At 48.1% G+C, this 27,854-nt stretch overlaps 12 protein-coding genes across 12 annotated transcripts; 6 read left to right on the top strand and 6 right to left on the bottom strand.

The window, feature by feature from the left end:
• Positions 1-442: 442 nt before the first annotated feature.
• F5Y00DRAFT_171279 (LNS2-domain-containing protein) lies at positions 443-3,142 on the top strand. Its single transcript, XM_048004862.1, has 2 exons — positions 443-1,154; positions 1,213-3,142. The coding sequence occupies exons 1-2, from the start codon at positions 698-700 to the stop codon at positions 3,057-3,059; spliced, it is 2,304 nt and encodes a 767-aa protein (XP_047861226.1). The 5' UTR covers positions 443-697; the 3' UTR covers positions 3,060-3,142.
• A 463-nt stretch (positions 3,143-3,605) lies between these two features.
• On the bottom strand, positions 3,606-5,017 carry F5Y00DRAFT_171276 (transcription initiation factor IID, 31kD subunit-domain-containing protein). Its single transcript, XM_048004861.1, has one exon. The coding sequence runs from the start codon at positions 4,654-4,656 to the stop codon at positions 3,814-3,816; it is 843 nt and encodes a 280-aa protein (XP_047861227.1). The 5' UTR covers positions 4,657-5,017; the 3' UTR covers positions 3,606-3,813.
• Positions 5,018-5,328: 311 nt separating this feature from the next.
• Positions 5,329-8,180, top strand: F5Y00DRAFT_171289 (histidine biosynthesis trifunctional-protein). Its single transcript, XM_048004863.1, has 2 exons — positions 5,329-7,870; positions 7,924-8,180. The coding sequence occupies exons 1-2, from the start codon at positions 5,455-5,457 to the stop codon at positions 8,121-8,123; spliced, it is 2,616 nt and encodes an 871-aa protein (XP_047861228.1). The 5' UTR covers positions 5,329-5,454; the 3' UTR covers positions 8,124-8,180.
• A 428-nt stretch (positions 8,181-8,608) lies between these two features.
• F5Y00DRAFT_246576 (MBOAT-domain-containing protein) lies at positions 8,609-11,112 on the bottom strand. Its single transcript, XM_048009183.1, has 5 exons — positions 10,646-11,112; positions 10,516-10,583; positions 9,890-10,468; positions 8,967-9,825; positions 8,609-8,907 (listed from the first exon to the last, which is right to left on the bottom strand). The coding sequence occupies exons 1-5, from the start codon at positions 10,899-10,901 to the stop codon at positions 8,801-8,803; spliced, it is 1,869 nt and encodes a 622-aa protein (XP_047861229.1). The 5' UTR covers positions 10,902-11,112; the 3' UTR covers positions 8,609-8,800.
• Positions 11,113-11,244: 132 nt separating this feature from the next.
• F5Y00DRAFT_246578 (uncharacterized protein) lies at positions 11,245-12,783 on the top strand. The gene is made up of 2 exons (XM_048009184.1): positions 11,245-12,545; positions 12,621-12,783. Exon 1 carries the CDS (start codon positions 11,451-11,453, stop codon positions 12,258-12,260), a length of 810 nt encoding a protein of 269 aa, XP_047861230.1. The 5' UTR covers positions 11,245-11,450; the 3' UTR covers positions 12,261-12,545; positions 12,621-12,783.
• Positions 12,784-13,458: 675 nt separating this feature from the next.
• Positions 13,459-15,558, top strand: F5Y00DRAFT_255391 (serine dehydratase alpha chain-domain-containing protein; the record flags this gene model as incomplete). Its single annotated transcript, XM_048010287.1, has 2 exons — positions 13,459-13,736; positions 13,836-15,558. 2 exons carry the CDS (start codon positions 13,459-13,461, stop codon positions 15,556-15,558), a joined length of 2,001 nt encoding a protein of 666 aa, XP_047861231.1.
• Positions 15,559-16,527: 969 nt separating this feature from the next.
• On the top strand, positions 16,528-16,929 carry F5Y00DRAFT_272964 (uncharacterized protein; the record flags this gene model as incomplete). Its single annotated transcript, XM_048013084.1, has 1 exon — positions 16,528-16,929. The coding sequence occupies exon 1, from the start codon at positions 16,582-16,584 to the stop codon at positions 16,927-16,929; it is 348 nt and encodes a 115-aa protein (XP_047861232.1). The 5' UTR covers positions 16,528-16,581.
• Positions 16,930-17,333: 404 nt separating this feature from the next.
• On the bottom strand, positions 17,334-19,962 carry F5Y00DRAFT_246581 (MFS general substrate transporter). Its single transcript, XM_048009185.1, has one exon. The coding sequence runs from the start codon at positions 19,410-19,412 to the stop codon at positions 17,580-17,582; it is 1,833 nt and encodes a 610-aa protein (XP_047861233.1). The 5' UTR covers positions 19,413-19,962; the 3' UTR covers positions 17,334-17,579.
• Positions 19,963-20,250: 288 nt separating this feature from the next.
• On the bottom strand, positions 20,251-21,599 carry F5Y00DRAFT_171343 (uncharacterized protein). The gene has a single exon (XM_048004864.1). It carries the CDS (start codon positions 21,344-21,346, stop codon positions 20,687-20,689), a length of 660 nt encoding a protein of 219 aa, XP_047861234.1. The 5' UTR covers positions 21,347-21,599; the 3' UTR covers positions 20,251-20,686.
• A 226-nt stretch (positions 21,600-21,825) lies between these two features.
• Positions 21,826-22,581, bottom strand: F5Y00DRAFT_265710 (uncharacterized protein; the record flags this gene model as incomplete). Its single annotated transcript, XM_048011826.1, has 1 exon — positions 21,826-22,581. The coding sequence occupies one exon, from the start codon at positions 22,579-22,581 to the stop codon at positions 21,826-21,828; it is 756 nt and encodes a 251-aa protein (XP_047861235.1).
• Positions 22,582-22,964: 383 nt separating this feature from the next.
• F5Y00DRAFT_265711 (glycoside hydrolase family 3 protein) lies at positions 22,965-25,364 on the bottom strand (the record flags this gene model as incomplete). Its single annotated transcript, XM_048011827.1, has 2 exons — positions 22,965-25,104; positions 25,162-25,364. The coding sequence occupies 2 exons, from the start codon at positions 25,362-25,364 to the stop codon at positions 22,965-22,967; spliced, it is 2,343 nt and encodes a 780-aa protein (XP_047861236.1).
• A 1,239-nt stretch (positions 25,365-26,603) lies between these two features.
• Positions 26,604-27,404, top strand: F5Y00DRAFT_265712 (uncharacterized protein; the record flags this gene model as incomplete). The annotated part of the gene is made up of 1 exon (XM_048011828.1): positions 26,604-27,404. The coding sequence occupies one exon, from the start codon at positions 26,604-26,606 to the stop codon at positions 27,402-27,404; it is 801 nt and encodes a 266-aa protein (XP_047861237.1).
• Positions 27,405-27,854: the final 450 nt, after the last annotated feature.

Here is a 27,854-nt window from a genome sequence, read left to right on the forward strand (position 1 = left end):
GCTCTGCTTGGCTACCTACCTCCTTATACATAATGTTGAGTTTATGTAATACAATAAAATAATACTTCTGATGTACAGGAGTATTGCCCCCAAAAATACGACATGTGTAACTTTTAGTGTCAAATTTGCTTGCATAAAAAGTTGTAGCCGGCCGCCTTTTCTCAACAAGGTCGCCGTTGTCTATTAGATTCCCGCCTCGTCCCACCAACCTGGTTTAATTATACGACCTTCGTCATAAATCCTACCTTCGACTCTCCCCCTTTCCTGACGCTCGTTTTGTTATTTACAGCTTCCTAAAAATACAACGGTATAATTTCCACTATACTATATTTTTGTTTCGAACCCGTTGCTATTGATATTGAGATCCGTAACTACATACGTCACCAGTCAACATCGTGCATCTGTACCGAAGAGTCGGAATCCTTTACCCTCTTAATCTACAATCCCTCAACCTCATTCCAAGCGACGCGACAAGCAAACAATAGCTTTTAATTCACCATCACCAGTCTCGAACGAAACCCAATCGACCACGTCGAACTATACGTCGAATTACGCTATTATAGATCTCTTAGAATAAGTCTGGTTTCGCAAGGGTTTGCCTCGGTTTATCATTTTAATTGACTATCTTTTTCCCCTTTCCATGGTCTCGGGGCCGACTTCCTAATTGTGAACTGAACAACGTCAACCTTTCTCGAAGATGCAGTACGTTCGGAATATAAGCGACTCGGTTTCTACAGCCTGGAACTCGATCAACCCGGCTACATTAAGCGGAGCAATCGATGTGATCGTAGTACAGCACGAAGATGGCACTCTATGTTGTTCCCCTTTTCACGTCCGTTTCGGGAAATTCTCGCTGTTGAGACCGTACGAGAAGAAGGTCGAGTTTAGGGTCAATGGCGTTAAGCAAAACTATGCTATGAAGCTAGGGGAAGGGGGTGAGGCCTTCTTCGTCTTCGAGACAAACGATACCATTCCCCAAAGTCTCCAAACCTCACCTCTTAGCTCTCCCGCTTCCAGTCCCCCCCTTGGGCCCGTTAGGTCCTATTCATCGAACGAACTCCAAGAGCCCGACTTCTTGCAGCTGGATAGCGACTCTAGAAATGCGCTGTCTACAACCGCGTCGCGACCTAAACCAACAGTTCTTCCCCGCCCAGGTTTGTCACCGCGAAATTGGCATCCGAACCTCTAAGACAATAGCTGATACTTGTGTAGGCGTAACTGAACCCGTTGCGTCCTCACCTGAGTTAGGTAGCGGCCGACCAGTCTCAAGAGGGTGGTCCAATACCCCAAATCATCCATCTTATAGCGAGGAATTATTGCCAGCTCCTACGTATGCAATCCACGAGCAAGATGACTCGAATAATGGTGACCTGCACGAAGCCGATAGCGCAATTTCCCAAAGGTCACGAAGCCCACCTCCTGTGGCACCCCGAGAGGCTATTCGACGAGCTATGACCCTATCGAAAGAACTCGAGGCAGTCAATATACCTAGCCGAGTAACTGAAACGGGTGATCTTATGTTAGATATGACCGGTTATAAATCCAGTGAAGAAGACGCGATCAAAGCTGAAATTCTAGCTCGGAAGATATTATCTGAAGAACTCCAAGGCGACTACGATATTGGCGCACTGTTTGGAATGGACGAAGAAGGAAACCTTTGGATATACAGTAGTGAGGATGCGAAGGAAGCTGCAATGAAGAGGACTGTGGCGTCTCTCCGGCCGTCGCCTACGCTTGCCATTGATGCCGCATCCGACCCCGGATATCAAAGCGATGATTCTACTACCTCGACACAATCACCTTCCCACCGGAGAAGCGAGTCAGACGTTGGCCAAAGTTTCATTCAGACGCCACCGACTACCCCGGGCTCGTCGGCGTCGGCGGGAAATCCAAATAGAAACTACGCGAAAACCCTACGGCTAACTAGTGATCAACTAAAGGCGCTAGATCTGAAACCTGGCGAGAATTCTATGAGCTTTACCGTAAATCGCGCCACATGCCAAGCATACATGTTCCTCTGGCAGCATGATACGCCTGTCGTTATTTCTGATATCGATGGTACTATAACCAAGTCCGATGCTCTAGGCCATGTGTTAAATATGATCGGACGAGACTGGACACATGCGGGGGTTGCGAAGCTTTACAGCGATATTGTCGAAAATGGGTACAATATCATGTACTTGACAAGTCGTTCGGTTGGACAGGCCGATACAACGAGAGCATATCTCTACGGTATTGTCCAGGACGGATACCGTTTGCCTAAAGGCCCAACGATCCTATCACCTGATCGGACAATGGCGGCGCTGAGGCGAGAGATCTACCTACGGAAACCGCATGTGTTTAAAATGGCAACCCTGCGAGATATTAGAAGCTTATATGGCCCTGACAACCACTGCTTCTATGCTGGCTTTGGAAACCGTCTTACGGATCAGATTTCTTACAGGACTGTGGATGTGCCAAGGAACCGAATCTTCACCATTAACTCTAATGCCGAGGTGTCGCTGGATTTGCTAAGCCTTAATAAGTTAAAGCTTAGCTACGTGAACATGACGGAAGTCGTTAATCACTACTTTCCTCCTGTTAGCACTCTTGTCAAGGGTGGCGGTGTTGAGTACACCGATTTCACGTATTGGCGCGATACTCCCTTGGAGCTAGACGAGTTCTCAGCTAGCGAATCCGAAGATCGCGCAGACGACAGCTCCGCAGACGAGGAGGAAGACGAAGACGTCGGAAACATGGGCGATAGCTATCTCTCCCGAGGAGATGATGAGGAAGATGAAGATGCCGATGCTGAAGAGAGTATATTCAGCGGTGAATATGAAGGAGAGGAGAACGTGATGGACCCTCTCGAATACGGGTCCGACGATGCGGATGACGAGGATGGCTACCTAGAAGACGAAGCTGAGGACGAACAAGACATTAGTCCGGGCCCGCTTAATCCTGGTTTTAAGAGCGCGCCTGCTCTTCCAGTGCGAGACGTCGATGCCGAGCTTATCACAGGAATGAAAAATATGGCTGTCGATGAAGAAATGAAAAGAAAAGACGAAAAGATGACGTAGCTTTGGAACTATGTCGGAAGGATCAAATAACTACTACGAACAATTTACAGTGACAATACATGATCCGGCCTCGAGGGTCGCCTTCAACGCGCAAACCCACCTTTAAGCATCAACCGTTTTCAACATTAGCCAGCACGGGAAAAATGCCGCTACGAGCCTTCGGTATATGTTAGATCATCTAATACCCAAAACCTGTATCATGTCACGATTATCCTTGCTAAGGGTAGATTGGTCTAGTTTTTTTTATATGCTACTTGTGATAAGTAGTCGTTGTATTTTGGCTTGCATAGCGTTGGCGTTTAATAGACGGATGAGGAGCACATCTATCATAGACTAGAATGTACAGCAAGCTGTCTTGCTTCCCCTGCATCTTGACCGTCCTAGCTAGTCCTCGACGCATTGCTAGCGACTTGTAGCAAATAGACCACCTTCATATATCATACGTCTTTTCTCAACTCAAACCCATAGTTCTAGTGGTTTATGCAATGTGTGCGTTATACTAGTATATCCCGGCCAGCCCAAGCATCATCAAAGACGTATTGTATTGTATTGTATTGTATGCGCAAGAAGAATTAAATTGTATCGTTGCGCAATGCGCCGAACTCGTTGCGGCACTTTTTACCCAACGCCGTAACGCCATTATCCATAATATCTATCGCATGAGAGATGCGGCGGCGCAGCATCTTCTGCTTCTGCTGTAGAAGACTAGCCTCGATGTGCTGCCGGTAGAGTTTCGTGGAATATAGCCCATTAATCACTCCATTCCTTCCATTTCCTCATCGCCCATATCGCCCATGTCATCACCAAGCAGCTCCTCCAAGCCACCCTCTTCCCCAGTATCAGCATTCGTTTGCCTCTGACCGTCAACCTCCTCCATCTCCTCATCCTCATCGCTATCCTCATCATCCTGCTCGATCCACTGGTCGCGGAGGCTCCAGCCCGTCCCGCTCAGGACGAAGCGCTCGTTGGGGAGACGCACACCCCACTCGTTGGCGAGAACGCGCGGCAAGGCGATCTTGTTGCGGTCCCGCGCTACTTCCTGCATCCACTCCTTGCTGGCGCCGGTGCCGCCGGACGCGCCGCGGAACTGGAAGGACTGTCGCGACGCGATGGCTAGGTTGATGGCGTTGGTGGTGACGGCGGCTTCGCCGGCGCTCGGGGCGCTGGGGGCTGCACCGGACGCGGCGCTGGGCTTGGATCCTGCGTGCGTGGTGTAGGGATCGGTGGACAGGTGCAGCGCGTCGGAGAGCACGGACGACGTGTGGCGGTAGGCGAAGTCTAGGAGCAGTAGGGGCACGCGCTGGTCGAAAGATGTGACGCCTTGGGAGGTTAGAAGGAGCTCGATTGTGCGGGCGTCGCGTGGCCGAGGAGCGTGGGAGGGAGACGGGGAGGTGGGAGGTTGGGACACGCCTGATTGCGTGTTATTGTTGACTGTTCCTGCTCCTGCTCCTGTCGAGGCGTTGGTTGCTTGTGTGTTTGGTACGGTAGTCGATCCGCTAGTTGCGGTGTTCTGGGTTGGCTGAGAAGCAGATTGCGACGGGCCTGGTGCCGAGGATGATGGTACCCCGTTGGTCTGAGATTGCGATACTGACGCCATCGTGGCTATAGGGAAGTGATATTATATCGAATTCGAGCAGTCGATTTGAATAGATAGACGCAAGGGAAGTTGTGGTCTGATCGTTGATTGAACGGATATTTGCGACCTCACTCCTCTCACTCCATTTACAGGTATGTAAATACGCCCAGCGGCAAATTAAAGAATTCACGAGGATTCCTCAACCGATTCGGCTTGCAAAAGAAAGTTTTCAAACCTTAATTAGGCAAGGAAACTAGTACCTTTATTTTTTTGGTACCAAGTACGTTTGAAGATGTACGAACTTAGAATTACGATTAGATGTTTAGGATGAAATGGCAGAATGGGCATGTACCTATTCACACAGAAAGTGATTGAAGCGAGCTCTAGCTAAGTTGAGCCTCACTGCATTAGTGGGCCTGATGTTAATACATAAATGGGACTGGTTTAGTGGATCCTCATACTACGGCGGTAGAGAAGACTGAGAAGTACATAATGAATGTATTATACCTGTGCTACCACCTAACCTAGGTAAGCTAGTGGGTTAGGTTAGGTAGGTTATGGCGTAAATAGGTTGCAGGTTTCCGTATGGAGGGGTAATTCGTTAATAGCCCCGCCATCATTGGGCAATTCAAGGGCAATTAAATCATGTACGCCGATTTTAGGAGGAGCTGTCATGTCATTTCTAAATAACTATTTTTCTCTTTCACTTAACAATTCATATCTACCAACTCAGTCGTCATCTTATGCACTAATTTCTAGTAGCCAACAAAGAATTTGAATATAACTAATTATTCAGTTCTATTTGGCAAGTATATCGCTATGGAGACAACACATCCGCTTCCATTTCTCATCTCCGTACCAGTCCCTCCTAGTTGGGCATCGAGCGAGGAGGCGCAAGGTCTAAGTCAAGAGGAAGTGGCATGTTTAGGTTGCGTCTTCTTCGAAGTGACTCAGAAAAACTTTCAAGAGCTCCTTCATAACCTTCACCACTTCGATGCCGCAACTCTTCATACTGTCTTCGACGCCACCGGCCTCGAATCGAAAGATGATGTCGTCACGCTACTAGACCATGGCGCCCGAAAAGTTTTTGTTCAGCCCGAGAGGCTGCTGGATTTTACAGAGTTTGGTAGAAGAGTTGCCCCGGCGATAACAAATATAAACCAGTTGTCTTATGGGACGGAGCATGGGCTACTCCTGAAGGACTTCGACCAACGAAGCTGCGATGTGTCTGGTTTTATGGAGTCGAGCAAGACTACTAAGATGCCACCCCTATATATCAAACCCATCCAAGATACTATCTATGACCATTTTGTCGACATATGTTCGCAGCTATCTGCTATTCCCATTATCCCATCCACGGAATTAACAACCAAGAAAGAAGAGGCGGATAAGAAGATCTTCGTTGCAAAACTGTTTTCCATCGCGTGGAAGTCGGATAGGCAGGACAAGCTTCTACCTACAGTTGTTTGCGACGAAGCAGGAATGGCACTTGGTTTAGTTTATAGTAGCGAAGAGAGCATTGCCGAATCGCTAAGGACTAAGACGGGTGTCTACCAGAGCCGGAAACGAGGGCTCTGGTACAAAGGTGCTACGTCTGGTGACACTCAGGAGCTGCTGAGAATATCGTTAGACTGCGACAACGATGCCTTAAGGTTCGTAGTAAGGCAGACAGGAAAGTTTTGTCACCTCGACCAATACGGATGTTTTGGCGATCTGAAGGGAATTCCAAAGCTCGAGAAAACGTTACTGTCGAGGAAGCGATCAGCTCCCGAAGGCTCGTATACCAAACGACTTTTTTCGGATGAGAAGCTACTTCGCGCGAAGATCATGGAGGAAGCAGAAGAACTATGCGATGCGCAGACTCCAGACGAGGTTGCATTCGAGGCGGCTGATCTAATCTACTTCGCCTTAACAAAAGCTATTAGCGCTGGAGTAAGACTTTCGGACATTGAGAAGAACCTAGATGCCAAGAGCTTGAAGGTCAAAAGAAGGCCAGGACACGCAAAGGGACAGTGGGCTAAGAAAGAAGGAATTGCAAACGGCACTGCGGAGAAGGCTAAGGAGGCCGCACCCGCTGTTGCAGCTCACACCGCGCCAGATGCTGACAGGATTACCCTAAAGAGGGTAGATGTCAGTAAGGTCAACGCAATTGAAGTCTCGGAAGCATTAAAGAGACCATCCCAGAAATCAGCTGATGCAATCCTGAATATTGTTACTCCTATCATCAATGATGTTCGAATGCATGGAGATAAGGCCCTGCTCTCTTACACGCACAAGTTTGAAAAGGCAACCTCCTTAACTTCGCCTGTTCTCAAAGCCCCGTTCCCGCAGTCACTCATGAATCTCCCGCCTGAGACTGTCAAAGCCATTGACGTCTCCTTCGAGAATATCCACAAGTTCCACGCTGCTCAGAAAGAACAACCCCTGAAGGTGGAAACCATGCCGGGAGTTGTTTGTAGTAGATTCTCTAGACCTATTGAACGAGTTGGACTTTATGTGCCTGGAGGAACTGCCGTCTTGCCCAGTACCGCACTTATGCTTGGTGTTCCAGCCATGGTTGCTGGCTGCAAGAAAATTGTTATTGCGTCTCCGCCGCGTTCCGATGGTAGCATTACACCAGAGATTGTGTACGTCGCCCACAAGGTCGGCGCCGAAAGCATTGTCTTAGCCGGCGGCGCGCAAGCTGTTGCAGCAATGGCGTACGGTACGGAAAGTGTCAGCAAAGTAGACAAGATTCTCGGTCCCGGAAACCAGTTCGTGACTGCTGCCAAGATGTTCGTCAGCAACGATACCAACGCCGGTGTTAGTATCGATATGCCAGCTGGCCCGTCTGAAGTTCTCGTAGTGGCGGACAAGGATGCCAATCCGGCTTTCGTGGCTTCGGATCTTTTATCTCAAGCCGAACACGGTGTGGATAGCCAGGTTGTTTTGATTGCAATTGACCTCAACGAGCAGCAATTGCAAGCGATCGAAGACGAAGTCCACAAGCAGGCCATGGCTTTACCGCGAGTGGATATCGTCAGAGGTGCTATCAGTCACTCTGTCACATTTGTCGTCAAAGACGTAGAAGAGGCGATGAGGATTAGCAACGAGTATGGACCCGAGCACTTGATTCTACAGATCAAGAATGCCGAGCAGGTAGTAGATCAGGTCATGAACGCAGGCAGTGTGTTCATTGGACAATGGACTCCCGAAAGCGTGGGCGACTACTCCGCCGGAGTCAACCATTCGCTACGTAAGTCTTCCTTCTCTTTTAGCTAGCATATTATACTAACAAATAATAACTAGCTACATATGGCTATGCCAAGCAATACTCGGGAGTCAACCTAGGCTCGTTCGTCAAGCATATCACAAGCTCGAACTTAACCGCCGAGGGCCTTCGGAATGTGGGAGATGCAGTTATGCAGCTAGCCAAGGTGGAAGAACTTGAAGCCCACAGGAGAGCCGTGAGCATCCGTCTCGGCACCTTAACTGGATCTCAGATATAAGCCAAATTTCGCTATACTGTAAGGCGTTGGTAGTGATGTGAGAGGTACTTCTAAGCATCAGCAGCACAGCCAGGTAAAATACACGCTAAGTCGTTACTCATTGCATCGTGTTACTATTGCATCTCTTCCCTCCGGCGTATGGGAATGAATTTGACAACAAAAATGGGGTATAGGGGCCGGGTTGGTTGAGTGAGAAGCATACTTGTATAGCCGTGTACGTTTATGCTTAAGCATGAACTGATAAGGCTACGGGGTAGCATGGACAGCAGTATCACAAAAAGCAGAATAGTACTAGGGTAGGTACCTTCAAAATATAATATCATTTTATACTAATCGCGATGGGTTCTGTGATAAGGGAACTTGCGAGGTGATATATTAGGGCAACCCGCCGTGGTAGGGGAGAAACACTAATAGTCAATGACTATAGGTACTGGAGGGGTGCAGTTGATAGCCCTAGAGTCTGCTAAGAGACCGCATTGTACCCTTGGTTGAGAAAAGAAAGAAATTGCTGAAATAGGGGTGCTTAAAATAACATTGTTATCGTGGGAAGTACACGCATTGAGTCGAAATTGAATCATTCACTAATAATTTTTATATTTGTTCCATCTATGAATATCAGTACAACGCCGGGATAGCGATGCATTGCGGCCGATTATACCAACTACGAAAATACGAGATTAACATCTTAGGTTGATGCCTCGCCTCATCTCTGACTCTCTGATTTCGAACATGATATTAACGGTGACGAAGAATGCCATACAACTGGTGATGAGGAATGTGAACCCTATAGTATACGGTTAAATACGATATCGGAATAAACAAGAGGGGAATGGGATGGCTTACCAGAAAAGTCTTTAAAGATACCCGCGATGATACTCATCAGCCCGTCTAAGCCGACAGCAAATCCAACTAGATTCGCGGTCATCATCATGAAAATATTTCCTACGGCTCCTACACAGCAGAGTATGCGATAAGTCGTAGGTCTGCTCTCCCAGGCGCGTTTTGGGAAAAGGAATCCAGCCGCCATCTCGGGTAGCATGAACAAGACGATGAGCCAACCCCAGATCAATAGGTTCATCTCAATATCGTGCCAGAGGGCAACGAATGTGAAGACGAGGACGTACGTGAGCAGGGACCGGGCGGCGTCGCGGGGGGTGCGGAAGCTTGACCCTCCGAGTGGCACGTATATGTACCGCAGGGACCAGCGATAAAAGCTGCGATGCCAGCTGCGCCAGAAGGCGAGCGTGCTCCAGTTATTGCTGACGCAGCGGATCATGTTTTCGGGCGGGTCTACGCCGTCGACGAGAGACCAGAGCCGGAAGAATCGCCACGGCAAAAGCAGCTTAAGCCAGATCAGATGCAAGTTGAAATAGCTAAGCAGACTGAGCTGCGCCGCCGTGTACTCGCTCCATACGGGATTTGCTTTGGAGATAGCTTGAACGTAGTTATAGTGCAAGATAACCTCCATTGCAAGAAGGGTCAGGGCGAGGCGCACCCCGTAACGTATCGTGCGCCCCGTCTCGATGCTAGCGGATTTATACCGCAACTGCGATATGAAGTCGTTAAAGGTGATTATTGGACCCGTCAAGTACAGGGGAGCGTAGATGGCGTACGCAACGTAGTTCCTAAATGAGAAGTCCTTTTCCTGTGCCGGGATGGATATACGGTCTCGTTCGCTCAAGGCAGACGGGTCGATTTGTTTCTTCTTGGGGGCATCAGTATGCTATTGATGATTTCAAGTAATATAGGTACGCAATAAGACTCACCTCGATCGGGCTAAAACTTCTGCGGTCTAGGCTCCAGTAGTAGTCCAAGTTGAAACTAATCAGTCGCAAGACAGTAATGTTAAACAGAATCTCCCATCGACTCATGATCCCGCCGTAGCTATCGAGCCATTGACCCCACGAAACCAGACCATTGTCGAGAAGTTCAGGCGTGTCAGAGGGACCAACGATTAGCGCAGCGAGATCACCAAATCTGAAGCCCTTAAATATTTCGTTGGCAAAGAGAATGCCGACGTTGAAGATCCAGGACGCAGCGGGTATATATTTCCGGGGCAGTGTTGTTGCGAGTTGGTAGTTCAAATGGAGAATGAAAAGAATCTTAAAGGCCGAAATCCCGTGTAGCGCAACGAGGTATATCAGCGCAAAGGCGAAGTCGAACGAAGCTCGCTGATCCAATTTCTGGTCCGCTTCTTCTGGTGTCGGTCGCGCCGACTGCCCCGTCGATTTTATTGGGTATACAACCGCATTATATACTCGGCGCAAAAGGGGATGGAAAATAAGAAGTGCTGCCATATACGGGATATTACTCCGAAAAGTACCATATTGCGCATCTGAGGCATCCTCCAAGCTGTCAGCACATGCTATCTCTCAGGTCAGGGGCCGCCTACGATTTTGCGCCCAGGAATCCACCCTGGCGAGAGTAGTTGCTCGTATCTTTGATATTTGGGCTCCTCAGCTATAAATATGGTTAGCTTATATATAGGCAGAAAGAAGCTCTTGGGAGATAGCAGTACATACGTCTTGAAGCATCATAGCAAGCCCAGAACATGTACGGTACGATAAAACAGAGGAGGAAGCGGTACACATAAAATTCCGGGGTGTTCCATTTTGATGGCTTGCCTCGGCTCTTCCACTCCGCAGCACGTTCCTTGCTAGCCACTACGTCGTCTCGCTCTTCTATCACGGTCTTGTAGGGTGTCGAGGACGGGTTCGTAAAGCGGGTGTCGAGGGTATCGAGAGTGTACATCGAACAAACGAAGGAAATGACACCCATGGTGAATAGATTTTCAGGCAGATACGCCTGGAGCAGTACAAGTTAACAAAAACACATGAACAGAATCAAAACTCGCAATGTCGACAACACGCATTAGGTCCCGGGCATCACGGAGCGAAGTTATGCATCAAGTACGGATTATAGAATTGACAATACGAAATTCGGGGACTTGCAGGTGGGTCCAGGGGAACGCGAACGCGGGTTGCATCGCACTTTACGGATTAAAGTGGGGTGATTAACGATAAAGCGATGAATGGCAGAGGTACGTACTTTTGTATACCTAGGTAGATTACATAAGTCGGTGAAGGCATACAAACAATCCGCCACTCCGCGACCCTATCATGTTTCTTTAAATGACACTTCACATATACAAGATGTTTACGCAATATATGGTACAACTGGATATCTAAAAATATTTGGAAAGCAGGGATTTTTACTGATTTCTAGAAGATTGGTCCGGAGCTGAAATCCGGGGTTAAGTCCGGATCTGAGCAGTTATTAGGTGGCGGTTTCCCCGGCGGATTCCCCTGACCTAACCCGGGCCCAGCGATGGGAAAATTTGGGAGTAGATCCATTGCGTTCCGCCCAAAGGCATCATCAGCAAGAGATTCTCCCACTAAATATTGGAAAGGGCCGTTTCGATTCTTTGATCTGCCTCCAGAACTTAGAGACCACATCCTGAAGCTCATTCTGCTCGACTGGGATTCTACTAGCAAGGATGCCGTCCGCCTCTTCCTTACGAATAAACGAATATATACGGAGGCCGCTTCGATATTTTACTATGAAGTCCTACTCGATAATATGCACCTGAAAGGAACCCCTGATCCGTTCTTGGCCGGCTCACTCACTGCGGTAACCCCTCGACTTCACGTTCGAAATCTGATCATCAGGTTCTTAATGAAGGAGCAGATGTATCTGTTCGGCGAGGCGTACGGCACAGCCTTGCGAGAAATGGCCTCGATAGGAAAACTCCAGAGCCTACGACTTGAGATCGGAAGTCGCTTTCCATCCTCCGAGTTCTGGGGCTTCGAAGACGAACTGTTCGTCTACGATGACGTTCGTATTGTAGCCGAAAAGTGGAAGGGGATGGTGATAAAGGCGCCTCTATTCGTCACGAAAGAGCCGTTCCAAAACTTCCTCAGGTTTCTTGAGGAGTCCAGGATCCCCAAGATCAGAGTATTCGTCGATGCCGAGGATCACCCAAAATTCTGGTGTATGTTCCATCGCCCTCACCCGTCAGGTAAAAAGTGTAATGGCGAGTGGGGAGGTAACGCGAAGGTATTAATGATCCAGTGGCCGAGCTTGGTCAGGGCTCTTAAAGGAGCCAAAGCTGTAGCATCAGTACAGAAGGATTGTTAATGTTCGATAACCACTATATCGATCAGTCAAGAGGCGACTCTATTTATTCCATAATTACCAGGCACGGCGCAGGAAGTACCATTGACTCGTGGTCACTATATTCGATGGGGATCTAAGTAACATTATGTTACCAAGACGGTTATGAAGAATGAGTAGATGTCTTCACGCGATTCGACATACATCAAAATAGCGATTAGAGTCCGACCTTAAAATGGTAGACGAAGGCGCATTTTTTGTGCATCACGAAAATTTGAGACTGGATACTGGGATCGTGATTATGTTGAACTAGAAGAGTTCCATGAGTCGAGGCGGAACCAAACAGTAGGGAAACAACTTTGTTGCTCCGTGGGGGGTTTTTACCTAACTACAAGAACGTACAGCTTTACATACTGAACATGCTCTTTGTTCTGGATGTCTCATCTGGAATCCTGATGAAAAGGGTTGTATTGGTGTGTCTACGTGGCGATTAATGAATTCATATGACTAAACGTATAATTCAAATAGATATAATAAGATTGACTCGATATTCTGCTATGTGTGTCCATAGGTAATTTACGCACTACAATATCTATCATTATCGTGACTGCCGATCTACTTCGTTATCTCTTAGATTTCCTTGTGATTTCCCATATAAATCTATACGGGTCCGGGTATTTGCGGAGTACCTTAGGTACCTTCCTGCTTGACTAGCCGTCGAATCAGAGCACTCCACCGTAAATTTAACTCCAGGTACGATAGATCTTCTCCAGGAAAGTCCTTGGCCCTAGGTAGCTTCCAATCGGAAACTCAAGCTCGTATTTTTAGAAATAGGCGACATATTATTGGATATATTATTGGATCACACTTACTTCTAACAACATTTACTGATTGAACCTCACCTTTTTTCTTTCTGACGGCCAGGCCGTTCAGCCGGTCAGATTCAAGTAAATAAGTTGTTAAGGTCCTCGAGGACATTCATACTTACCATACTTACCTGTGCACTTATTCGTTTAGTATCACTATCACTATCCCTTTATCCATAGGTATTTGCTCGCAGTCCTTATCGAGTCACACAATGAACCGCGCAGCGGTGAAGCAGCTCAACCTGCTTCGTGGTGCTGTGGGCGTAGCATCACGGCGAACGGCAAGCAGATGGCGACCTAGTGTAGTCGAGACGAAACAGCCCAGATTGGGACAAGTAACGGGAAGTCCATCACGTATGCTGCATACACGATATTTCAGCACGGCACCATCCAGCTCAGAAGGTAATGAAGACGCACAATCGGGTACATATAGTGAAGCCGATCATGAGCACGCCGTTATATCAACATTTGATCTCTTCTCGATCGGCATTGGTCCTTCATCATCCCATACAGTTGGACCGATGCGCGCTGGAGGTATCTTTGTTGCTGATCTAGCCGAAGCCGACTTGCTTAACAAAGTGCATAAAATACGCATCTCGATATATGGCAGTCTTGCGCTCACGGGCGAGGGCCAGTACGTAACCTATTCATTTCTTATTGCATCATCCCAAGATCAAATTCATTTCTCTTATACTACTAGGTTGGGATCTCGACTAACATTAGTCTTTAATAGTATGACACCATCTGCGCTACTGCTGGGCCTTGAGAGTGCTGACGTAGAGACTGTTGACACAGCCTATGTACCTACTCGCTTTGCGCAGATCAAAGAAGGCAAGAAATTATTCTTGGGTCGTGGCCTAGCAGAGGGTAAAGGTAAAGAAATCGACTTCGATTACGAGCGCGATTTCAAATGGGAATGGGGAAAGAAATTACCCCTGCATAGCAACGGAATGCGCTTTATGGTATTCGATGATCAAGGAATGCTTCTGGCAACCAACGACTTCTTTAGCGTTGGCGGGGGTTTCGTCGTCAACGGTGCACTTTCGACAGCGTCCACTGCTGCGGCGGCAAGTGAAGTTGCGGATCAGGCTTCGGCTGATACCAAAGACCTTCAGGCGGAAAGTACTAGCGGGCACCCGGCTGACTTGGCGGAGAATTTATTTTATAAAGAGATTAGACGAGCAGATGCGGCGGGAGACCGCAGAACCGGCTCCGAGATCAAAATACTCGATGGTGATTCTGCTGACGAGTCGAAGGCCGTTACTAGCCCGGAGGCGGCCCCTGCAAGCTCTCCCATCTCATCTACAGCATCAGAATCTGAAGCCGTTGGGACTGAGCCCACCTCGCAACAACCTCGCTATCCATTTCGTGACGCTAGGAGTCTCCTGGCACTGTGCAATAAGCATAACCTTACTATTGCACAATTAGTATACGAGAATGAGAAGAGTCATGGGTACACGGACGACGAAATCTATAGGAAGATTATGAGCATCTGGGAAGTCATGGATAATAGTATACTAGAAGGGGTTCAAGCACCCACCGATGCCACACTGCCGGGCTCGCTCAAGTTACATAGACGGGCGCCGGGATTATATAAACGACTGACAAGGGGCCTCTATCCTTCTCATACTCAAACTCCTAGCACAGCCGACGAGCCGACCCGGTTGTCTTCCCCAAATAGCGACAATAGCAAGTTATCATCCATAGCTGCGAGTATATCCGTGCCCCCGAAGCCAAAAACGCTGGCAATAGGAAGCATTACCAAAAAAGGCCCTAAGCGCATGGTGGGTTCCGTCTATCATCCGGTCATGCCGTCGCCCCCACGTCGTACGACATTTCCTGCCATGGACTATTTAACCGTCTACGCAATTGCGGTCAACGAGACTAATGCAGCTGGGGGCCGGATCGTGACAGCACCCACTAACGGTGCTGCGGGTATTATCCCGGCCGTGCTCAAATACACGGTCGAGTTCGTTAGCGATGATCCAGAGCGCGACGTCCTCACCTTCCTCCTAACAGCAGCGGCAATTGGCATGCTGTATAAGCGTGGTGCTACTATCTCGGCGGCCGAGGGAGGCTGCATGGCTGAGGTCGGCGTGGCCTGCTCGATGGCAGCTGGGGCCTTCGCGGCTTGTATGGGTGCTAGCCCCGAGACGATCGAACAAGCAGCTGAGATCGGTATCGAGCATAACCTTGGCTTGACATGCGATCCCATCGGCGGGTTAGTTCAAGCTCCGTGCATCGAGCGCAATGCTCTGGGCGCTATCAAAGCCATCTCAAGCGCGAACCTAGCCCTCAGCAGCGAAGCCAGCGCGTCAAAGGTCAGGCTCGACGATGCTATCCGTGCTATGCGTGTCACTGCTCAGGGGATGCGGAACGAGTTCAAAGAGACAAGTCTCAGCGGATTAGCTACAAGTGTACCGCTTAACATCCCCGTCAGTGTACCCGACTGCTGATGCACACTCGTCGCCGTCGCTGTTCAGTTAGGTATCTACGGCGTAACTATATCGCTCAGGAGTATCGGTTATATCGGTTTCTTTTTTTACCGTCATTATTCATGATTAAATATTTAACGTCGTGTCTGTGAAATAAAAGGGAAGACTTAATTGGGAAGCAAGCGGGCTTACAGGCGGAATATACTCGCTCGCGATCTTCGAAGATATAGAGAGAGGTGTGCGCAAGTGATCATGTCGGGATTTAGATAGAAAAGTTCGTCTTTATAGACAAGAGACGTAATAATTTAGATTTAATAGAAGGCAACTAACTTTATCAGCATGGGATAGGTTATCTAAGATGCCTTAAAGTACGTGTACATAGTAAGCAAACCAGTATTGATCGGCGTTCGCATCTGACCTGGCTGGGGGGAGGTGGGCTCTAAGCCGCATCCTTCGTATATAAAGATATGCCTCGATCGCGTTTCGATCTACGAAGTATCACATATCTCTTCCATCAATGTTTACCACTTGCGTAGATTGTTGGGCTTTCCCATGCGTGTATAGTTTTAGATCCTATTGTTGTAGATATTTGTTTCAGTATATTGCCTCCAGTTTTGACGTCGCTAAATTATATATTTTCGTTAGGCTCTACAGACGGTGGTGTAATCCAAAAGACTATACATCTAAAGTGTATAATTGAAAGTCCTACGCCCCTGCTGTTCGTAAGCTGATAGTCATGCGCTTCTAAGAGCTCGGAGAGCTGATGTTACCTACAGTAGCAACTCGTTACCGAGGATAAATATGGTATGGAAGGATTATAGGTCAGTCCTCTTGGCTACTCTCAGCTTCGCCTCTGTCGGTCCTAGTCTCCGTACATATATAGCAAGAGGTGTTACCAGACTACATGCTGTAGCCCTATTCTAACTTGCCCTTTTGCATGCCATATCTAGTGTACGTGATCTATCTACTTATTTTAATCTCGTAACTACTGCCCACGGTACCCAATCGATAAAATCACAGGGAGCGTAAAAACAAAATCAGAACATGTCTATCCCTCTTAACGAACTAGACCGCGTAGAAGGTGGCTACGGAAACGAGCGCGGAAAGCCGTCCCTTGAGTACGACGAGGAATCGACATCGACGGAGGTCGAAGAGCAGGAGCCGTTTATTAGTCTCTCCACACAGAATACTTCCACCCCCGAGTCTCAGGAGACAAGTGTGGATTCCTCCCCCAAGTATCGCTCGCTTATGAAGCTTGGGCGCGGGATCGGGGCGTTTATAGGATGTGTATTGATTTTCGCTATATGCGCTGCGGTTTTTCTCACGATCATGTTCGCCGTGTTTCGGCTCGTCGTCGCGCTGTGGATGAAGATTGGCTTGATACCGAGTTAATCGAATATCCCCTTTACCCTGAAGGCCGGAAGAAGAGAGGTGTGATCTGGCGTGTTTATACCGTGGGAATTCGGATGAACGGTCGTAGATAAGCTATATAAGCATATGATTTCTGGGGTTAGTAAGGAGCGCTTGTCACGTCCGATTTGATAAACCTAGGTAGGTAATCATATTGGGTACGGCGTTATATACTATGATGGGTCATACTATGTGCTATGGAATTCTGGCAGACTTGTTATAACTCTCTACATCTGGGTCTACGGTAGAACTAGAAAGAAAAACCTTAAAGGACGACATATAAACTGCAGGCGTATGAACTAGGTTTAGGCCTCATCACCCCTATCTTTAGGATCTACCACATATGAGCACCTATGGATACCATTCACTATATTCCATTGAACCAATAGCCCGAGAACAGATCGTATATTGACAGATTAATTTATTATATGCATTCCTTAGTCAATACAGAAATCAGGGTATCACTGTGTGGTGGTCATAGCTAATGAGTAAACACCTCTTATATAACCTCTAGATTTTATGTATTACCCAACCCTAAATGTCCTCAATCCTCGTCAAAACCTAAATATCAGTGTCCCATCACGTCATCTATCGTGAAATTTGCACCTATTAATATAAGCAAACTTGCGCTATTATTGAGCAGTCTTTTCCGCAGGCTTATCGCCCTCGCCATTTTTTCGTAGGCTCTGAAGGCCTGTTTTATGTTCGTGATGCTGAGTGCTGAGCTTTCGCTGGCTGATAAATGGGCTGATGAGAAGTCCCACCCCAGCGAAGGCTGCGTACATAATGTACATATCGCGCAAGCTGTTCCAGTAAGCTGCGCGAGCTATTTCGCCCTGGACTCCGGGTAAGGAGGCTACGAGGCCAACATTACCACCTGCGCTCCCGCCGGAAAGCTGGTTGGCCAGCTCTGGTCCAAGCTGAGCTAATAAAGTCGGGTACTGCTTTTCCATTCCGTTCTGGAATACTACGCCGCCAATAACCACAGATATGGAGGTTGATAATTGACGGACGAATCCGAAGGTCGATGTCACCGAGGCGATATCGCGGGGTTCGACGGTCGTTTGTAAAGCTATGAGTGGTGATTGGAAGTTCGGTCCTACACCTATACCCGCAATAATTTGGTATACAATTATCTTTGCCCAGTTTGCCTGAGCACCGAGGTCGATGAATAGCCCGTATCCAAGCGTCATGAAGAACATACCGAAGATGATGGCTGGTAGGTATTTACCAGTCTTCTTCATAAATATACCCGAACCGATCGACATGAACGAAAGCGAGAGCACGTACGGGAGCAAGTAGACACCCGAGAGTAGCGATGATGCACCTAAGACGGCCTGGAAGTACAATGGCAAATAATAACTTCCGGAGATGAAGACAAGACCGTGAACCAGACAAACGCCGAAAGTCGATATGTTCTTCCCGAACTGGAATAGCCGAAGCGGAATGACGGGGTACTTAGCATACCACTTCTCGACGGCGACGAACAAGCCGACCGTGACTATGCCGAACACAATCAAACATATCGTCGGCGCCGAGTTCCAGGGGTATGTGACGCCACCAAATTCTAACCCGAACAGGAACATAAGAGTGCCGCCGACGATGAGAACACTACCGAGCCAATCTATAGCAGCCAAACCCTCCCAGACGGACGTGCGCGGGTTATGTAACTTAAGCACGAATAGGAGGATGAAGAAGCCCACGCCGCTGATGGGCAAGTTCACGTAAAAACACCAACGCCAGGTGACCTTGGAAGTGAAGACACCACCCAAGATAGGACCAATCGCAGAAGCTATAGCCCAGACCATGCCGAAGAAAGCATAGTACATACCGCGCTTACGGATGGAAAACAAATCACTAACACAGATGTTAGTGAGTACGACGATGCCGCCGCCGCCGATGCCCTGGATGGCACGGGCGGCGATCAGCATGCCGATGTTAATGCTCAAGGCGCATATCAGCGAACCGATCCAGAAGATGGCGACAGCCGCCAAGAGCACCGGCTTGCGACCCCAGATATCGCTGATCTTTCCCCAGCTGGGGACCGTGGCGCTGTTGGCCAATAGGTAAGCCGCACCGATCCACGTGTAACCGGCCGGCGACTGGAACTGCTCGGTGATTGTGGGGATCGCGGTAGTGACGATGGTAACGTCGAGAGCGGCGAGAAACAGCGCCGAGCATAACGCGAAAATAATAACGGTCGTCTGAAGCTTAGTACGTCCTGCCTCGGGCTCCGCAGCTTGGGCAGCGGGGGGAGCACCTTCGGACGGAGCATTACCTGGTTCGCCTACGGCTGGAGTGGCGGCGGCGGGCACATTTCCGCCTCTTGAAGAGTCTTCATCCTGCGCGGTGCTTGCCGAGGAGCTCCGACGCGTGTTATGACTAGATGGTTTCGCGCCCTGCTCCAAGTCGTCGAGTTTCTCGTCGTCGCGGACGTTTAGCGTGGCAGCCTCATGGTCCGACATGATCCCGACGCGAAGCGGTTGAAGGCGTACTCAAAGCAAATCTTCGTCGTTGTTGCTGTCTGTCAACGAATGATGTATGCCTAGGTAGCCAGTTGATGGTTGATGAAGCAAGGAGCAAACGAGATTTAAGACAAAGGATAGCTCAAAAAGGAGAAAATTTATTATCTCCGAGCCGGTGAGTGAGTCAGCCTAGTTGCGTACCTACATACGTAGTGGCGGTGATCTCGTATAATAAGACAAGGGCATAGATATAATAGCGGAGCCGCGGAGACCGAGATCTATGGTTAGCCAGTTCGGTGGTGAGATCTATGACGGTCCACGTCCTCACCGTATGTACTTCGGCGTCGCCAAAAAAAAAAAAGAATATTTAGAGAATTAAGTCCATGACATAGTTATGATAATTATAATGATTTATGGAGCCGACCGACATGCGCTGGTTCCTTGGACCCGAAACGACGGCTCTCCAGCTGTATGTATATAAAAAACTTCAAGATAAATAAATAAATACAAATCATTTGTTAGGAAGGGGACTAGCTTGAGCAAAGGATTGGTAATGCTCCTACATCCGGAGCACTAATGCGAAGAGGCGAAAGAGCGAGGCGTAAAGAAACCGGGCAAAGCGTAAAAGGGGTTCGAGCGTAGTATGCGTCTGTGTGCCGGGGGTTATTCTAAAAGCGAGAACGGCTAAATGTGGAACTAATAACTAAGTCTCTGATTGGTTAAATCAGCATAAAAAATATTCTTGCCGGCCGGCACTAAGCTTGTTCAATCTGATATGCACGTCCCTTGTTCCTTGTTCCTTGTCCCTTGCACGTTTTACCTGGTAATGGTTTACGTAGTAGAAGCTAGGGTCTGACAACAAATAATATTTCATTCCGAGTCATTGCTACATAGTAAGTTGGCTTTACATATGTACATACATGACTCTCTTCGTTTGACTCTGCGTTTGCCCTCCTCTTTTCTTTAATGTTAACTAAATAAGCCTATTGCGAGTCAGAGATTAAGCCAACTGGAACCATCAAGAAACCCGAAGCAGTTTCAATGTTACTCAGAGTTAAGCTTATTTGCTGTATCACGTTACCTATGTACTAACTACCGATTTCATAAAGAACAAATTGAGAATAGTCTTCAACACTCACACTCACCACCGAAATATGAGATCAAGAGTTGATTTAGATTTTAGATGGTATAATCAGTTTATAGTATCGAATCTAAAAGCTAACGCACCTAGTTACTACATTTCCATTATTATCAAAAGAGTCGAGACGCATTAATTAGTTACTAGGTTCTCTATACGCCACGTCCGCCTTCCACATATTAACAAAATGGTTAATACGGTCCTTCACAGGAGCGTGTTTTTTATAGTCCCGCATCGCGTCCCACTGCATATACATCAGGACGTGCATGAGCAGCCACGCCGCGTCGCACGGGTTAGCCTCCCCGAGCCAATACGCAAGGTTTCTCGGCGCGTCGTCCGGGTTCCTAAGCCTTGCCAGCGTCCGGAGTATGAAGCGGGCGTAGAAATGGTTGACGGTCCAATCCTCTCTGCTGGGCGGAGGCGCGTCCGAACCCCAGCTGGCGTCGTTGGCGTGGGCGTGCGCGAGCTTGTGCACCGCTACCCATTCGCCGACCGGAAGGTCCCATTCTCCCTCGAGATACGTCTCGGCGAACTCGACGAAGGCGTCGAGAAGGGCCGGGTGTGTAAATAGGTTCTGCATCCGCTGCTTGGCTATCAAGCTGTCGCCGAGGCCGAGGAGAGATGCTAGCTCGCCTGCGACCGCATCCAGATGCGGTAGTTTCTGTTTGTAGACAAGTCGGACTTCGTTTTTAATCTCTTCGGGGTCGTCCATCCAAGGTAGAAGTACTCGTCTATCCTGCTCCTGCCAGGTGTTCTTCTGGATCCCAGCGTTGTGCGAAGACGTGTTAGAGGTCATGTTGTAGACTTTGTAGTAGTTATATTCACAATGTTCTTTAATTCATAGGTATGCAATCCGAATTCCAACATCCTTCAGCAAAGCTGCTTATATACCTGTGGACTCTTTGTCTCCCGCCAATTCTCTAAACGATAGGTAGCCGGCTTTTCACTTCCCACCTTTCATTGAGTTCCTTGTCTGATTGTGGCTCTTTGATGCTAATAGGAGAGACAATTACATTTTTATAATAGTAGGAGCGTAGTTTACATATTGGAGTTGAAAATATAGTCTTTCAAAGACAAGTCACTTGAATTACAATGCAATAACTAACTTAGATTATAAATTCTTACTTCAAATCATAGATAACATAAGTCCATGACATAATTTCTTCTTAGTATCCGTGAAGGTACCTATCCTTGGACCATTGGAAATGCTGCTCGTATTGGGTTGGACAACTAGCACCAACCGAAGTAATATTATAAGGGTTGGGCATACACAACTTAGGAATAATATGTGTTCATAGCCTTCATCTGAGTATACCTCTCCTGTGCCCTGGGATCAACTTCAATCCCTTCCTTGCCCTGTTTGTATTTAGCGGCAAAGATTTGAGGATCGCCTTTTAGAAGTCCCATTATATGGGTCTCATGTTCGTGTTTAAGCTTAAGGTATATAAGAAACGCTGCTGTCCATTTGTCCGAGCTGTCCCAGGGCTTATAGAACGGTTGAACCGCGCCGAGAATGTCGGCATAAGCTTTTTGCCAGCCCATCCAGTACTTGTTTCCTTCAACAAACTCACCTCCTCCGTTAACGACGTCGCTGTAAAGGTGCTCTCGATAGTTAAGAAGCCTTAAGATAAACGCTACGGCGTAGTCAAGCGGTCGCCAGATGTCCTTATTTACCCATACATTGGGCCTAATAAACAAGTAATCAGCGATCGCATCAGGCCTTGTGAAAAGAATTTGCATCCCGTTGACAACTTCATTCCACGTCGGTAACGCGGCAACTGGATATTTAATAAGGCATTGCTCTACGTATGCTGACCTAGCCGACTCATATTCTGGGCAGTCGTAGAAAAAAGCAAAGTCTTGGAGAGTCCACCCTACCTCTCGCCACTGGCTAGGTAGGAGGACACGGTCTGCTTGGCCGTATGCTCTAAAGTAGAGCGATGCCGAGCCTCTTGCGTAATCATCTTTTATGTTGGCTTCGAGATTTTCCCAAAACGGGACGCTTAACTTCAGGTGAGGCGGGTTCGACATTGTGAGATCCAGTTACCGATATTGTGTATTGATTTTACGATACTAAGGACGGTGTGGCTTTTAAAGAGGTTTAGAAGCAAGATATGGAAGTTTAAATAAGGACTATCCAGGACTTTATTGCGAGTTAAGTAAGCAAAATAGTGAGGGGACAATAGCTGCTGTTCATTATCAATGACACTGTACACCGGAAATAAAGACGCTGATTATGAGTAGTTAGAATCCACAAAGATCTAATTAGATACTGTAGCTGAACTATCTCTCTCACCAAGAACAGGCCACTGCGTAACTTCGAAAATAGCCACTAACAGAGCCTCCAACACCAAGTAATCTACTACCCCTATCCCCATGAGTTGACTTAAAGCAGAATCACGTGCCATGAGTGCTCATTTCGGTGAATACTTCTCGTGCCCATTACCTTCCCCAAGGTCAGTTGGCGGCTGTGGGAACTCGATCAGCACTTTGGGATCCCCAGTCAACTCAAAACTAGTAGTAGCCTGTGTGGGCACGTCGAGCAGAAAATTGTACGTTCCAGGATATAGGATGGTGTTTCCTCGCTCGTCCACTCGAGCCAAGTCCCCTAATGTCAAGCCCACTTTGGCCTCCTTTGTTTCTCCCGGTTTTACTCCTTTAATACGTGTGTATGCGGCAAGCTCCTTGATCGGATGGGGAACAGGCCCGTATTCTCCAGATAGGAAAGCTAATGCGACGAAGTCCGAGGTCACGTTTCCTGTGTTCTTAACAGAGATGCCTACGGTCTCGAAGGGGCAGAGGTCCAGGTATTTCGCGCTACACGCAGCAAGCAGCTCGCTGATGTTATAAGTCTTTTCCACGAAAGCGCCGGATACGAATGAGGGTTCGAACGTGGTGTAATGCAAACCGAACCCGAAGGGTAATACGGCCTCGTCGTACCACTTATACGTTCTTCCAGGGTTTGTCTCGCTCGGGCGAAGACTCATGTCTGTCATCGGAACCTGATCTACGTAGTCTGCAGGGTACAGAGTGGTGGGCAGTCGACCAGCTGGCGCCGTCTTACCAGTTAAAACGTCGAAGACGGCCGTGCCTCCATCCTGACCGGGGAAACCCGCCCATAGGATAGCGCTAACATTGTCATCACTCAGGAGCGACGAGTCATCGTTTTGATCACCTAGCTCGACGACGATGAACGGCTTGCCTAATGCGCTAAGCTTCTGAATCAAAGCAAACTGGGCGCTGGGCCAAGCGATAGAGAACCGATCGAGCTCCTCTGCTTCTATGGTCATGTCGTTCCCACCAAAGTATATCACGATATCTGATTTATTCGCGGCGTCTAGAGCGGCTTCAGTCCACGTGTCCGGGTCTGATGTGTTCTGCTTAACGGGGCCGGTAGCATTTACTGCATGGAATCCGAGTTTCTGAGCTGCTTGCAGTGGTCCGTGAAGGTAAGAGGGAATACCGGCGTATCCTCCGAGCATAGCGAAGTTTCCGGCGTCCGACCAGAAACCTATCAGAGCGACCGAAGTAGAATTGTCGACTTTCAGGGGCAAAACTCCATCATTCTTCTTCAGTACGATGCTTTCGGCGGCGGATCGGATGGCGAGAGCTTGCGATTCGGGGGTGTTGACATCTTTCCAGGATAGAGAGCGGTATGGAGTAGCGTCTGGGGGATCAAAATATCCTGCGCGGACAAGTCCTTCGTACATACGTCGAAGTGCTTGGTCGATAACTTTTTCTGGTAGTAGAGTTTGATTCCATGCTCCAGCGACATCGGTGTTGCTGCCGACTTCACATATACTATCCGTTCCGGAGATCAGAGATATTGCTGCCGATTGCGCTGCCGTGGTAGTATAGTTGTGGTCCTCATGGAAGTTTAAGATGGCATTGCAGTCGCTGGTAATATACTGGCTCCCGTCGTTCCACTCCCAAAAGTCGCGAAGGACTGTCCCCATTAAGTAAGTAGAAGCGCAAGCGGGTGTTCCGTTAACAGCATTGTAGGAGCACATGATTGATTTGACCTTGGAGTCCCGCGCGCACTGCTGGAACGGAGGGAGGTAATATTCTACCAGATCCTGCATTCCGACGATCGCGTCGAATTCGTATCTCTTTATGCCTCCCCAGTACTCGAGATCGTACGCCGCATAATGCTTGCAGGTCGCTATCACTTTCGTGACATTCTCTTTGCCTTGTAGGCCATCTATCAAGGCCTTGACGTAACCCTTGATGCGAAAAGGGTCCTCGCCTGGGGTTTCGGAACCTCGTCCCCACCTTGGATCCTTATAGGGGTTAATATTCGGCGTCCAGTAGTCGAGTCCTGCATGGCCCGAATTGCTATATGCTCGAGCTTCGGTGCTGATGACTTCGGCTACGGCATGGACCAAGTCGTCGTCGAATGCCGCCGACAACAGGATCGGGCTAGGGAAGGAGGTAGCATAAGAAAATTCTCCCGACTGTGCAAATCCCACCCCGGGAGAGAATCCGAGGCCATGAAGGGCTTCGTTCCACCAGTCGTAAGCGCCCAATCCTAGGCGCGGTGCCCCAAGGCTCTTGCTGATGCTATATTAGTTCCGAATAGGGGGTTTCTTCGTACTTTTAGGATTGCCTCACTCTACGAGATTAACCAATTTCTCTGTAATATTCCATGCACTAATAAGAGCTGCGGCCCTTTCGGATGGACTAGCGGACGTGTTGCAGACGAGGTTGGTCTTCAAAATTTCAGGCCCATTAACGCAGTCGGGAAAAGTCATTTTCCCCAACGCCTGGGCGCTGAGGAGCGTGAGAAAGGCCAACGATGTCGTCGGACGCTTCATAATGCGACTTTTCTAATATACAAACTGGTAAGATGAAACCTACGAGCCATGTGAATGATGCGGCGTTCCAAGCTCGCCTTTTTCAAGTTTGGATGGTTCTCTAGGTATGTACGGAGACTACAAGATATCTCCAGCTAAGCATTCGCTCAGAAAATAGCCTACCGGGTGAGCTGTATCTAATTCTTTGGAGATGAGCCGCGTAGTTTACGTACCCGACTTTACTCAAGGTAGGTACATAACATCCGCTCCTTGAGAATATTGGGGGAAATACTACCCATTATCTCTCTTGAGCTCGATGATCGACACGAAAAGGAGACTTTACATTAGAATAGCACATTTGCCCCACAAGAACTGGCGGCATTTAAGGCTCGATATCACCGTCTTCTGCATACTCCGCGTGAGTTTCTCCCGGACTATTTAGCCGGCAGACATGTTGCATGGGATATCAGATCAGCGTATGCCTTCGGTCGTGACAATCGACTCGGTTGTCACTGACTAATAAAAAATAATAATAATAAAAGTTAAATACTGTGCATGGAATGGTTGAGATACTCTTAGCAGGGGATAGAAGCGAAATAAAACAGTGAAATAAAGTATTGGGGTCTCTAGCTACGAATATTTACTTTGATCAAATGAAACATAGATATCCGAATCAGAGCTTCCAGGTTTGTAGGAAGCTGCGTATGCTCTGTAGGCAGTCCATTCTAACGTGTTCACACGCTATAGCTTCGTAACACTATCTTTGCATGTTCGAATCATGGTTGCTCTAGAAATCTCGATAGGAACAATTTAAAGATATTAGTCTTAGGTAATAATGCGTATACTGTAACTACATCCCCTTAGGCACTTATTTCCATTTTCTCATCTGCCACCTCATGAAAGGGAGTCTAGTTAAGCTGTATGATTATGATGGAAGATATAGGCGCCTGCTTCAACCTTGAAGCATTAAATATCCTAATTCAGATAGCTTCTCGAAGTATACTAGCATTGAGGTTGCATTAATATATTTCACGCGGGGATCGTCAATATCGCAGGGAACTACCTCCGCATGAAGCACGGCATATTACTTGGTTGTTTCTCCAACGTCTCCGTTAAGGACTGGCTATATTGTTATTTAACGCCACCACCTCGCACCATACTCACTTTGCTAACTCCGTACGACTCTTTGGAAGATACGATAGTGTCTCACAAAGCTATAGCTGCGGAAGGATATTTTGCGAATAGCAAGGAACTCTCGCCATGTTCAGACTAAGCACTAGACTGGCCGTCACGGCTATCACGATCCTAGCGACTGGTATGACTTTAGTTTCAGCGGAGTGCACTCGCGAAGGACTCTTGGCTGCGGCGAATAGTTACATTGCTGCTCAAACCAGCGGAAGCATCGACGGGCTCAAGTTATCCGCCTCCAACTTTACCTATCAGCAGAACAACAAGGTCTCGGACATCAAGACTGGCGTGCTAAGCCAGCCCTTGAAGATAGACCTCAACAGATCCACAGCAGACACGGTGGCGTGCGCGAGCTACACGATGCTGATCTCGACGACCGGCTCTAAGCCATACGTAATCTCGACGCAGATTCGGCATCAGGACAATGACACGAGCTCAATCGCCTTGATCGACACCATCGCAGCGACGACGGGTGCGCTATTCTTCAATGCCCAGAAGACGCTAGGATATATCCAACAGGAGAACTGGGGAACACTCGAGGAGGGGCAGAGAGTCGGTAGGGAGGAACTCAAGCGCGTGGGGGATGCGTATCTAGATATGTGGACGGATGCCACGGCTGCCGACTCCATCCCATGGGGCACGGACTGCGAGCGCGTTGAGGGTTCTCAGCTAACGCGGCCTTGTGGATCGACGCTCCCTCACGGCGGGAGCCAGAAGCCTAACGGCAACCGGCGGTACGTGATTGACGAGACTATGGGGTCCGTAGACGTCCTCTGCTCTTTCGACTCGCTTGGGAATATGCCTGATTCTCACGAGGTTCGGCTAGAAGGTGGTAAAGTCAAATATGTTCATACTGTTACAGTTTTACAGTAGATAATTAGGGTGTTTCTCATCTTCTTCGCCGCTACTGCCCTTGTGTTTTACTGTGGTATTTATAATATTAATGAATTTTGTATTATCATCTCGTGTAAATACCTACCTAGGTAGAAGCCTCCTTAAATATCTAAGTGACTAATAATCTCGACGCCGACGCATCCCAGGACGGCCAACCATCCTTCATTCTTCATTAAAGCCGCTGGGACCTAAACCCATTATAATATATCGCGACAAAGCTCCAGGAAAGGGTAGGAATTGTATATAACAGTGCCGTCTGTCGACTTTTGCACCCGGAGGATGCTACGCTTTAATTAAGGAAACGGGCAAGATTAAGGATAGCGTACTAGACTATAAGGACCAATATGAGGTTATTCTGGCCCTGCAATATTCTTGAAAAGACATGTCTTTTATGAAATAGTATCAACGTTTAAAAATACATAGAAATAG

The sequence above is a fragment of the Daldinia vernicosa genome (assembly GCF_022497035.1).
Source record: "Daldinia vernicosa strain CBS 139.73 unplaced genomic scaffold F5Y00scaffold_58, whole genome shotgun sequence".
In the NCBI taxonomy this organism is placed as follows: domain Eukaryota; kingdom Fungi; phylum Ascomycota; class Sordariomycetes; order Xylariales; family Hypoxylaceae; genus Daldinia; species Daldinia vernicosa.

What these genes read in the sequence shown, in the direction of transcription:
- F5Y00DRAFT_246581 (XM_048009185.1), bottom strand. Translation starts at nt 19,412, where the DNA reads ATGTCGGACCATGAGGCTGCCACGCTAAACGTCCGCGACGACGAGAAA.
- F5Y00DRAFT_171279 (XM_048004862.1), top strand. Translation starts at nt 698, where the DNA reads ATGCAGTACGTTCGGAATATAAGCGACTCGGTTTCTACAGCCTGGAAC. An exon ending in AACAGTTCTTCCCCGCCCAG is followed by an intron (nt 1,155 to 1,212) that starts GTTTGTCACCGC and finishes ATACTTGTGTAG; the next exon opens with GCGTAACTGAACCCGTTGCG.
- F5Y00DRAFT_246576 (XM_048009183.1), bottom strand. Translation starts at nt 10,901, where the DNA reads ATGGGTGTCATTTCCTTCGTTTGTTCGATGTACACTCTCGATACCCTC. An exon ending in GGATTCCTGGGCGCAAAATC is followed by an intron (nt 10,469 to 10,515) that starts GTAGGCGGCCCC and finishes GACAGCTTGGAG; the next exon opens with GATGCCTCAGATGCGCAATA. An exon ending in GAAGTTTTAGCCCGATCGAG is followed by an intron (nt 9,826 to 9,889) that starts GTGAGTCTTATT and finishes GCCCCCAAGAAG; the next exon opens with AAACAAATCGACCCGTCTGC.
- F5Y00DRAFT_171289 (XM_048004863.1), top strand. Translation starts at nt 5,455, where the DNA reads ATGGAGACAACACATCCGCTTCCATTTCTCATCTCCGTACCAGTCCCT. An exon ending in CGGAGTCAACCATTCGCTAC is followed by an intron (nt 7,871 to 7,923) that starts GTAAGTCTTCCT and finishes AATAATAACTAG; the next exon opens with CTACATATGGCTATGCCAAG.
- F5Y00DRAFT_171343 (XM_048004864.1), bottom strand. Translation starts at nt 21,346, where the DNA reads ATGACCTCTAACACGTCTTCGCACAACGCTGGGATCCAGAAGAACACC.
- F5Y00DRAFT_246578 (XM_048009184.1), top strand. Translation starts at nt 11,451, where the DNA reads ATGGGAAAATTTGGGAGTAGATCCATTGCGTTCCGCCCAAAGGCATCA.
- F5Y00DRAFT_171276 (XM_048004861.1), bottom strand. Translation starts at nt 4,656, where the DNA reads ATGGCGTCAGTATCGCAATCTCAGACCAACGGGGTACCATCATCCTCG.